Source organism: Cibotium barometz, chromosome 8 (assembly GCF_041138505.1).
Source record: "Cibotium barometz isolate CiBa-2024 chromosome 8, ASM4113850v1, whole genome shotgun sequence".
Classification (NCBI taxonomy): domain Eukaryota; kingdom Viridiplantae; phylum Streptophyta; class Polypodiopsida; order Cyatheales; family Cibotiaceae; genus Cibotium; species Cibotium barometz.
Genome location: NC_141053.1, coordinates 10,030,488 through 10,042,697, shown reverse-complemented (window position 1 = coordinate 10,042,697; position 12,210 = coordinate 10,030,488). Strand labels below are relative to the sequence as shown.

Genomic DNA, 12,210 nt, shown 5'->3' with positions numbered 1-12,210 from the left:
ATATTTGTTAAGAAAACGCCCCATCTCTAGGCATTATGCTATGAGACCCGAGCATAATACCATGTTGTGCCAAGATGTCTCAGACCTCCATCTACCCATGCTCATCATTCCATGGGATCTTGGTACTTATTTTGCCAAACACAAGGTGCGGACCGCTTCTACAAAACACCTTATGTTGAAGGGTCCACACCGCCTCCACAACTAACGGAAGCCCATCATGAAGCATCTCTACATCGCTTATCACTTTTTGTGCTGCGAGGCAAGCTACCTGCAATGTGCGAGAGAACCATCATCAAGCATCTCTGTTCTTGTCTCTATCTAAGCATTGCGAGCTCTCCCTTAACCGCTTTGGCAAACATCATTTGGAGTGAGGACACGACATATGAGCTAGCACATCCATACGAGAAGTCGAACATTGTAGCTCTAAGGCAAGACCCAATGACACATTCTTTAGCAAGGCAAAGGTAAACTCTTGACTTGAGTAATATTACAAATTTGATGTGAATGAGAGCTTGGCCTTCATGAGTGTAAATATATGCATGTGATATATTAGTTAAATATGCATTCTAGTGTCTTAATTTTTGAGCTAATTGAAACCTCACCAATGTCCTCAAAATGGCATTTTGCCATATTGATGCATTATAACACCCATGAACTTAATGCCCACAGACTTGGAGACCCACCTAACTTACAACAAGAGCATGATTTGTGGAGCCACATCCACTAGTGAGTTGAGGACACATAATATGGAAAGGACTTTGGAGACGATTTGTGTGGAACTACATCTACTTATGAGACGAGGATACACAAAATAGGGAAAGAATCTTGTATGAATACATGGAGATCTCACCGTCTTATCCCTTGAAGGACATGTTTTAAGCCTCCATTGAACCAATATCAAAGGCTTTCATAGAGAGTGAGTAGCCCTATCAAAGGCATAATTGGCTACAATCCCACTATTGCTTTAGAGATCTAATTTGGCATATGCTTTGATGACATGAATCTTTATGTTTAATATAATTTTCCTTTGTGGTTGTTACCTTTAGGACTTGCAACACAAAAACACCTACCAATGAGCTCAAGAATAATCACTATGGAGGAAATGGAGAAAGGTATTAAAAAACTAGTGAATGAAAAAGCAACTGATACATTAGCTTCTTAAATGGACTAGAGGATATGCAAGGCATTGGATACACGGGTTGTTTAACCAAGCACTTAAGGATTGTTTTCCAAACAATTGGCAAGAGAATTGCATATAGCCTCTCTACAAGGGAGGAGACAAGAATCAACTCATTAAGTATAGAACCATCATGGCGGGATCCAACATAGCCAAGTTGTATAGCAGCATTATCAAGAGCAAACTTAGCACTTGGGTTGAGAATGCAGGAAAAAGAGCTAAAGGTAGGCTCATTTCCAAACCTAAACATAGCACAATTGACCATCACTCTATGAGTGCTAATGGAGGAAAGCTGCTTGCAAGGAAATGCTTTATATTGTTGCTTTGTAGACTTTAAAAAGGCATTTGACATTGTCCCGCGCGACAATTTGTGGGAGAGAATGCAATACATGCTCAGTTATATGAAAAGGTCATATGCCAACTGAAAACTAGATCAAGCTTATTAGTTGATTCCCTTAGTACTAAAGCAAGGTTGCCCACTATCTTCCACCCTCTTTGGCTTATGCACTGATTACTTGGAAGAGCTCATACACGAGGAAACGGATCAAATGAAGTTACATGGGACATCTATAGGCGCCTTTCATGCTTCTATTGTATGCAAATGATGATGTCCTCTTTGCACACGAGGTGGAAATACTACAACATTTGCTACACATTACAAGAGTTTTGCAAAGTCAATGATAACTCAATAAATGTAGCAAAGACCAAAATGATGGTTATTAAGACCATCCATCCTTTGGAACTCCCTCTTATCACATTAGAACCAACCTATTCAGTTTGTGCAGACTTTCAAATATCAAGCTTGGCATTGATATCCCATGTAATCATAGGTGGAACCAATGTGTGCAATGCCATCTTGAGGCAAGATGGGAAAAATACTACTAGCTTTAGAATAACTACAACAAGTGCGTGCACGCTATGCTTTTTGATGCATGTGTGACACAAACAATACTATATGGAGTAGAAGTATGGGCAGATAGCATTTCAGCATCTTCTTGAGGCGACACCTTGGGGTGAAATCAACCACTCCTTATTTAGTAATGCTCTTGGACATGGAGAGCCACCCGCTTGAAATGGTCACTAGAAAGGGTATATAATTACATCACCAAAATAAAGGATATGCCTTCACACCACTACCAAAGATTGCATGGGAAGCCAACTCTAAGCCACAAAAAAATTCGTAAGAGCAAATTGCTTTCCTCTAGTTGGGTGCAAGACCTGTGAAACTGATTTGCATGTTGGGGGGTGGAAAATCGCATCGACCTACCACTCAATGGAATGCAATCGATTCCTGAGCAACAGAAGCTATTAGAAAGCCTTCATCATAAGGAAAAATGGCGTGAAAAGTACCCTAAGTTTGACTATTATTGCGCACACACAAACCCAAGATATTGGCTCGTATCAAACAAAGGCTCAATCTCATATCAATTTTCCCATGCCAAGAAAGGCCAAGAGAGCTATTACTTTATTACACACTCGATGCCATCCCCTCGGCATTGCAGTAGGTGCACGGATAGATCACTTGATAAAAAGTCGGCTATGTAGACAATGTTCTATGCATGCAATTGAGATGGAGGAACATTTCACGTTGAGGTGCCCAACTTCCAGAAGGATGTGAAGATATCTAATAGCTTTTGCAAGCAAGTTTCTTTTCTCCCACCATGCTACGCACATTTCTCAACCAACTTTTGGATCATAGACAACACTTTACAAGCAGTAAAATTGACACCAAGTGAAATCCTATCTATGCTTTGTAATGAAATTTGGTCCCCATAGGTCCTATATGGCCCCTGGTGGACGATAGTACGTAATCTCTCTCTTACATATTCTTTAAAATTTTGGATTTCATGTTACCTAAATAAGTTCCATCATAAAGAGAAATTTAATCTAAAGTTTAATACTCCTTTTGATGTATTAAGCTTGAAGATGGTTACTTTGATCTTTGATTTTTAAAAAAATAAAAAAAATAAAAATAAAACATCCCTTACAAACTTAATTAACGTGAGGGACTTATCTCAAAATTGTTCCCTGCACGTTCTACCAACAGAAAATTAAAACCTTAAAAGATTGGCTTATGTAAGTTTTGGTCTCAGATTGTCTTTTAATCGTGGCGTTTATTTTTAAATTTTTTTTAAAGAAAAAGGAATTTTGTTTTGAAACACTGGAGTACAAGCTACAAGACAATTAACATGAGGAAATTGATGAACCAAGCAAGACCTGGGCGACCTAGCAAAGGGCCATCCCTTCCATTTCGTCAAAGATTCCAGACAGCCATGGGCCTCGAGGCATATAACCGTTCTGGCTCCATGAAAGACGTTTGTATGTTATAGGAGCTGTTACTTATGGTTAGTGCAAATACTAAATTCATGTGTACAATGAATAGAACAGATAGATCGATCACATTGTATCATTATCTGCAAAGAGGGCACATCAGTCGAGTCGAGAGCTGGGACCAAGCCAACCAAGCTTCTTCGACTTGGCTCCTTAAGCACGCACTGATCGGCAATGAGCGAGAGAAATATCCTTCCACAAAAAAAGAAACGAGTCCCGTGGGTTCCTTGGGTATTTGTTTGTTCATGATGTGAAAACATCATTTATCATATCTAGGAATAGTAGCAAAAAGTTAGGTGTTCCATCATGGAGGACCTAAAATTCGTCTCAAAATTTCTGTCCACCTTTGTGTCCGAAGTTTCAAAGCCCTTGGATTGGAAAAGAGGTAGCCTCTAAATTCATCATCCTAAGCATGCCAACAAAATAAAACACGCTCAAGGCTCAAAAAGTGTTTAAATCAAAGCAACATGAGAAAGATGAAGCCAACAAACACAGCTTCAAAAGGAAAAAGAATTTGCACAAATACATACTTATGGCATATCAATAAGCAATTATTCTAACTGATTGTACGGCTCTTCAACACCATTACATAAGCAATGAAAAAATGCTCAAGGCTCAAAAGGAGCTTAACTGAAAATAGCATGAGAAAGATCAAGCAACAAACAGACTTCAGAAAAAAGTTTGTTGGAGGAAAAAGAGTTTGGACAATTACTTATATGGCATATAAATAAGCATTTATTCTGACTGATTAAGGCTCTTCAACACCAGTCTAGCCAATTTATCAGCAACTCAAACTGATCTCTACATGGCACTTTACTCCACAGAATTTACGTCCCTTCCCGAAGATATTCCTTGTTCCTTTCTTGCCATCACATAGGAGTTTGAGAGGACATTCTCCAATAGAAAGGACATTATGTTGATCTTATAAGTATGTGCAATGGATCTGCATCAAATTTCTAATAGCAGGGCATTGTGCACTGTGCCAGACATGTGAGACTACAGGATTTCGAGCAGGACCCATCAAAGCTCATAGAAAAAGTGAGCATGTCACACTAAGTACCAATGAACATTACGTGAGAAGTACCTAAAAGACTAATCTTTACACCTTAAAGTCCCCTGTGGTCTTGAAACCTACCAATATGGAGACTAGGTATGGCATCCATTGCATCAGTTGTGAAAGTGAGTTGATTAGATGACAGGATGTGTCATGTGAGAGAGAAGGGATGGCTGGTTATGCAAATTCATTGAAAGGGAAGCAGTTCATGTGTGTGGATCAAATAAGTGTGCATGAGGCCTCTTTTAAAAAAGTTCCATATCAAATAAGTGTGCATGAGGTCTCTTTTAAAAAGAGTTCCATCCAGCCTTGTACTCAGCAGTAAGCTCATTATGTTTAAAATTCAAATGCTCAGAAAATGTCTCTTCAAAATAGAGGTCAGTTTGTTGTCTTCTGTAAGCTGCTCAGCCCTACATTATGGTTCGAGTGTGACTCAGGCAATCCTCAAGAAAACACCAAAGCCGAGGAAAGTAAATCTCTACTTTCTAGTAGAAAATCAAGCCTAGTAAACTCCCGCTGCTTAGTCGAAGTGGTAAAGGCTTTGGAGTCTCATGGCGGAGGTGTTGGGTTCGATGCTCGCTTGCTAACTGTGTAAGGGGGCCAGGGACAGAAGGGGGGAGGGTGCCGCGGCGGGGGGTGGGGGGGGGGTGCGCGGCGGTTCCAACGGGTGCGCGAGTTACAATATCTCTATACAAAGAAAATAAACAATGAAAATGAAGCCTAGCAGTACAGCTTGTGATTTCATTTCAATGTTGAAGTTCATCAGACTTTTACAGAAGCATGATATCACCGAGTCCTAGATGGTTCTTGGAAAGTCTAACTAATTTCAGTATATTGACTATGCAGAGCCAGCAAGTCGAATTGGGAGATGACTTGGCATTTATACCACCATGAAACACAACAGATTTGATCACTAGAATTCAAAAATGGTAGAAATACAGTCAATCCTCACCTCAACAAGAAGTTTGTGTAAAGCCTTGGCTATACTGTCCTTTTTTGATCGAACCAACTCAATGTTCTTGTATTTCAAAAATCCGAGCTGCAAAACAACGACACTTAACACCATCTGGAGTTGCAGAAAGAGCCTCAAATTCATGCAAGATATGATCAAGAAAATTGAATGCTAGTCCAATCTCTGAAAACATCAAGAGGTTTTACAAAATAGCTACCATCAGAGTGTCCCAAAGGCACGCGTTCACGTCAACATCATATTTTAAGCCCCTGTACGTTACTTCAAAAGTTAGAAACTGAAAGAGAACTTTGATAGGATGCAAGCATAACTTTTTCTTGAGTCGCTTGTATTTTGTACCACATAAAAATGTGCAAATTCCTTTTATTTTTTAATGTGATCGCATAAAGTGAAGTAGAATCAACCCAAGGCAGAATCACCTCCTCCAGAATGTATACAAGCTCATATTACTCTAATAACAAAAAAGCCCTGAGAGAAAGAAAGATATATTAATGTTTGCAAAAGACCACGAGGGTCTAAGAGACCAAAAGTTACAATGAATCCATGAGTAACTGAATCATGGAATAACGTGTGCACCCAGCAGTGATCAATGTGAGTAGGACGACACACAGGCTGACATAGACAAGTGACTACAGCACTCATGGTTAAGGATAGGATGTAGTACGAAGGATGAAGTATGAAGGATGTCCTCAAGGATGAGTTGACCCACCATTTAAATGATTCCTGCAAGATGTGGTGGAGTCGGTGGCATCTCCTATCTTTGGTAGATGCCATCGAAGTGACAGGCCTTCGGTGGAGTCGGTGGCATCTCCTATCTTTGGTGGATGCCATCGGAGTGACACGACTTCGATGGAATCTCCCATCTCTGGTAGATGACCATCGAAGTGACAGGCCTTTGGTGGAGTCGGTGGCATCTCCTATCTTTGGTGGATGCCATCGGAGTGACACGACTTCGGTGGAATCTCCCATCTCCGGTAGATGACCGTTGGAGTGTCAGTGCGGTGCCTTCAATGCCGGTGCGTGCACCTCTCATGTATCAGTTGGTGTTGCACCTTCGTTTTTGGATAGTCCACAGACTGCTCCCGAATGATTCTTCTACGGTTGCTCCACTGTGGCCATGTGACGGTGTTAAGGTATTGCGGTGTGGCGGTGTCACGGTGTGTTGCCCTAAGATGGTCCGGCCGAAACAGTACAGTGTGGGCACTAGACTGCTCACCGTCCTCAGTGAGGAAGATAGAAAAAAGAAACGACCTCAAAGAAGAAGAAAAAAAGACACTTTTTTTGGGGTGTGTTTTATCATAGAATCCATCATTCCAGTTTATACACATAGAAAGTGACATAATTGTTGGGAAATTGGAGTTAAGTGTAGGAACAGTCTCTTAGCCTAGGAATCTTCCCTTGAGGTAAGCAGTGATGTCACACCTCAATTAATAAGGTCAAAGAGGAGGTTGTACTTTCAGCCCATACAAGGGCTTGTACTCATTTTATCATTAAGCAAACTTGTACTTTGTGTCCAATCATTGTGCTTCACTCTCTCTCATCATCATCTCTCTCTCTCTCTCTCTCTCTCTCTCTCTCTCTCTCTCTCTCCGTGGCTCGTGCAGCTTATCTTGCCATGGCGTTCTTCTTGCCACAGCCTCCACAGCTAGGAGTCCTCTCTGATCCAACAATAATTGCATGTAAGTGTAAAATGCCGATGCTGAGAAGTTTGCATGGAGCTGTGGTTGTTGTTGGACCACACGTGAGGCATAGGATAGGAAAGATAGAGCAATCAAGATAAGGAAGGGGGAAAGGAAGGGTACCAAAACAAATCATATATATATATATATATATATATATATAGAGAGAGAGAGAGAGAGAGAGAGAGAGAGAGAGAGAGAGAGAGAGAGAAATTTAGCGTCTACTAAAGACCCAATGGGCATACACCACCATAGTTGTTGTTGGATCACACGTGAGGCATAGGATAGGAAAGATAGAGCAATCAAGATAAGGAAGGGGGAAAGGAAGGGTACCAAAACAAATCATAGAGAGAGAGAGAGAGAGAGAGAGAGAGAGAGAGAGAGATAAATTAAGCGTCTACTAAAGACCCAATGGGCATATGAGACCAAAGTGATACAATAATGTCCATGGCATATCTCATCATGGAACGGAAAATAAAATAGCAGCAAAACAACGCTATCTCACTGGGGTGATACAAAACTGTCCATGGAATCTCATCATGGAATACCAAGAACATGGAACATGAGAGGAGCATCAGCTGCCAATAGATGGTATACCACTCTCCAGAATATCAAGCCTGCGGCTAATGAGTATGGCCAAGAGGTCTCCCTCAGCTACGTCACATGGAAAGGTAGCTCGATGGTGGTGGAGCATGTCATAGATCTGAAATTGATAAGGGGAATGTGGCCAACATTCGGGAGGAGGGCGACGCGCATGCTAGAATGCGGAGGCTTGGTCCAAGGTAACTCCACTTGAGCGAGGTGGGTCTAGAGCAGCCCGAGGTGGGTCCATGGGATCCATTGTATTGGTGTCCTCCACCTTCTGGGTCCGGAAGAAGCTAGTGATGGTTGGCTGGCGAGGGAGAGGTCAGGGTGGCTGGGTCCGAAGCTCTCTCAAGAAAGTGTCCTTGTGTTTGTGGAGCTCAAGAAGGAAGAGCCCTAGGTAACATTGGTCCGGGAAGTCAACATCCCTCATGGAACAGACAGTAAAACCTCCCACGGATCTCATATTATATTGGAAAGTGACATATGTAATGCTCACCTGTCTCAACCTCTGTGGGGCATAATCGGTAGATTCTCTCCTCCCTAGGTCTCCATATGAGCTCCCCGGCTCTGAAGACATACTCAACTCCACCTGTCTCCTCTAAGGCAGTGGGATGAAACCTGTATCTGGCCAATCGCAATCTGCATGGCATGGGACATGTGAACACTCGGGTAGCCCAGCTGCTGCTAGATGAGTTCATCCTCAGTGACCGTAAGGAAATGATCTTTGTAGAAGTACATCTTCGTTGGGAGCTCCAAAGGTGTGATCCATGTGCAATGGGTGTAGAGGTTGAAAGGATTCAACTGCATAACCCAACTGGTGGTGTCCTCATGAGAAAGCTAGAGAAAAGGAGAGTCCAAATTGTATTGAAGGGGTGGGAGGCGGTCCATGCGGAGCCCATATACTCATAACCAAGTGGAAACTAAGGCATACCATACTCTAGGGTGGCACTCAAGTGCTAGTTGTCTTGAGGACTCTAGAGCAAGCCTCTGGTACCTGTGGGGATCCATATGATTGATGCCATCGAGGTATGTGACTGTCTGGAACAATGCATCCACTACCATCAGGCTGCAACAAACTCAACCTGGATAATCTGGTGTGGGACTGCTGGTTTGCTGCGGATAATACGGGAGAACATCATGATCTGGGGCCTCTCAATTCGCTACCAATCCTTGTCGGATAAATCACCCCCCCAAAAGGCTGCTTCATACATCAAGGTTGGTGTGACGAGGGTGTCAAAAAGCCAACCCTTCATCTTGGGCTCTTGGAAATGTGCCTGGAGGCATTGCCGCTCAAGTAAGCTCAAGGTTGCGTCACTCTAGCATGTGCTGTGGGAAGCATGGTGAAGCGTGGGCCACTGAAAGTGACACCAAGGTAGACATAGGATGAGACAATCTCCACAAAATCCCCTCTGTATGTGAAGCTCAATCTGGATGTGAAGGAGCGGGAGGTATTGAAGACCATTACCTTGGTTTTACCAAGGTTAACAGAGAGGTCCCGCTGAGTACAGAAGTCCTATAAGGCATCCAATTGTCTCTGAAGCCCCTCGGCTGAATCTGAAAGGAGGACAATGTCATCTGCATAAAGTAGTAGGGGGATCAATATGCTTGCCAGTGTGGGACCAACCCCGCCTAATCCATCAATGAAGCTCGAGATCTCATCAATGTAGAGGCCAAAAAAAGTGGGTGAAAGAAGGCAGCCTTGTTTCACCCCAATAGTGCTGGAAATCTCCTGCGGTGTACCTCCCAGGGTTCTCACTTGTCCAGTGACGGACTCATAGAGGGCGATGCTGCTCCAAACCATGTTAGATGGGACTCCTATCTCTTGTAGACCGTGTAGGGGGTGGGGTCGGGATATGATATCAAAAGCTTTGCGGAAATCCACAATGTAGTAGTAAATCCTCTGATGTCGTGCTCTACACTCCTCGATGATGGCATGGAGGGTGAAGATGTGGTCAAGGGAACAGTAGCTCCTCCAACAGCATGCTTGTCCTGAGGCTCTGCATCCCTGTCTCTCTGCAAATGAACTAAGCAACACCTCTAGCACTGATCCATAGAGTTTCGCCAATGTGTGGCCAATCATGATCGTTTAGTAATTATTAGGAGAAATGAAATGAAATGAAATGTTATATTAACGTCTTCAAAAGGCCATAATGACCTATGAGACCAAAAGTTTGACACCATGAAAGAGAGAGCCAAGGAAGGGAGTTCGCCATGAGAGAGAGAGAACATCATAAAAGAGAGAGAGAGATGGAAGAGTGAGTTTACCAAGAGATAGAGATAGAGCGAGATACCACACATGAGAAGGACACCCAAGATGTGGTCCAGACTGAGAGGGCAGTGGATGAGCAACTTAGAGGCACCAGAGGTTGCTCATTACTCCTGGGATTACTGGCACTCATCATCACTAGCATCCCAACAAAGCTCTTACCCCGGAAGCTCGTGTGCCACACCTCAGTGTTGATGTGTGGGCCGATTGGACCTTGAGATGGTTGCCCTCGTCAAGCTTGCATCAGAGCTTTGTGTAGAGAGTGGCAGGACGTAGGTGAGGGTGTTAGAAGTGGAGATAGGGATGGGGATAGCGGGAGGAAAGGAGTGCCATAGGCAGTTGAAAGGCCGATTTGGGTAGGAGTGAGGGAACAAGTGAAGGAAGAAGTGCACGCTTTAGCAGCAGGGGGGCTTGTACGTGCAACGGTGGGTGGTAGGAGCCTCGTCGATAAGAGTGGACGGAACAGTAATGCAGCGATAACAATATGGAGGCGATGAGAGCAGCGATAGCCGGGGCGGTGGGTGGAAATCCAGTATGAAATGGGCGACCCAGCTCAGGAAGTGTGAGCCACCAAAGAGGCATGCTGAGCAGACGACCATTGCAGATGAGGCTTCCCGCAGCTTCCGCATGTGGTCAAAGTGTAAGCCCAACATGGCGTGCAATGACAAACTCAATCACGTGTCCAAGAGATAAAGATATATATAGAGAGAGAGAGGAGAGAGAGAAAAGGGAATGGGGATCTTGCACAGTACACCACATTGAGCGGGGAACAAGCCCCGCCCCTTTCAGGAATTTATTTAGGAACAATCCACGGGCAAGCTGGCCAGGATCAATACAATCAATGAATACAAAATAGACAGATATGCCAATGTAGGATATCGATGCCGATGCCGATGCCGAGGTACGAGATCTCTCATGCTGTGCACACCATGGGGATGACCCACAAGTATCTCTCATCGGGCTAGTACCAAATCCAAATCCAATGGATCAAGTCCAAATCCAAGTTGAAGTCCAAGTCTAGATCCAAGTCCAAGTCCAAGAAACACTCGCTCATCCCATGAGTAATCTCCACAATCCTATAGCCTTGTCCATGAAGAAAACCATGGAAAAACTCTTTCTCGCAAGAAAATTGATATAAACTTAGTTTAATGGTTTTTGGGCGATAAAAACATCCAAAAAGCAATTTTTAGGGTTATGGAACAGTTTTAGGGTTTTTGGAATTTCTGTCCGTACAACTCCGTACATGCGTTCGTATCGCCCATGCATATGCCCAATCAAGTCTAGGGCTAACCGTACATCTGAAAAGCAAGTTGGAGAAGGTGTTGATGGCGAAGAAGAAGCTCTCCATGATCATAATGATGCCCACACACACTCCACAATCTCCTTCAATCTTCAATGATCTTGTTCATGGTACTACAAGAGAAGTCCAATCCTTTTTATACTTGTAAGAGACCCTGGTTTTTGCCAAAAAGCCTTCATGCTTTGGCTTTGGCTTTGCCTTTTTATGCTTCGCTTTTCTCTTTTGCCTTTGCTTTTGCTCTTTTTACTTTTATTATAAAATATTACTCAACTTTTGGTGTTTTGCTTTTCTAGCTTTAAGGCCTTGCTTTTTGGTCTTAAAGCAGCTTTTTGAGAAAGTGCCTTTAAGCTTTTTGGTCCGGCTCAGTCTCCTCTTTCCAATGGTGCCCTTGGCTCGCGGTCAACCTTGTTTGACTCTTTTTTTTTTTTGCTTTTTGACTAAGAATGGTGCTTTTTCTTAATCAAATCTTATGGACCTTGCCCCCATGTCTTCTTCCACTTGTCTGGTGTCCGGGCATGGATTTCATCATGTGAAATAGAGCTAGGAGGGCCAAATAGTTACACAAAGCCATCCTACAGCTTTCCCCACTGATTGTCGAGGGTATGAATGATGTCAAGCCAAATGCTCCTAATGGACTCCGCAAGCAGAGTGTGGGTGCCTTCGATGGCTTCATTGCATCAAGCTCTCCAGATGTGCCATGGTGCAATGTTGCTACAAATCTCCCATCTCTGGCATGAGCCCGGAGTTCGATGATCAGAGCTGAGACTGGGACTGGTACTGCCGTGAAGGTGAGAGATCTGAAGGGCTAGCCCCCCACCTTCCTCCTCATAAGCCATGTCCACCTCAGT

General features: G+C 43.3%; 1 protein-coding gene across 3 annotated transcripts in view; it reads right to left on the bottom strand.

Moving 5' to 3' along the window:
* Window positions 1-3,381: 3,381 nt before the first annotated feature.
* LOC147635879 (uncharacterized) overlaps window positions 3,382-12,210 on the bottom strand; it is a 153,604-nt gene continuing 144,775 nt past the window's right edge. The window contains exons 13-16 of one of the 3 annotated variants that reach the window (XM_086801277.1): window positions 5,732-5,783; window positions 5,515-5,601; window positions 3,783-3,914; window positions 3,382-3,702 (exon numbers count right to left, since the gene is read on the bottom strand). In XM_086801277.1, coding sequence (XP_086657403.1) covers window positions 3,813-3,914; window positions 5,515-5,601; window positions 5,732-5,783 — 241 coding nt within the window. In that variant the 3' untranslated portion in view covers window positions 3,382-3,702; window positions 3,783-3,812. Of the gene's footprint in view, window positions 3,915-4,781; window positions 5,250-5,514; window positions 5,602-5,731; window positions 5,784-12,210 lie in introns of those variants that run through there. The other 2 variants (XM_086801276.1, XM_086801275.1) reach the window with 2 other exon arrangements.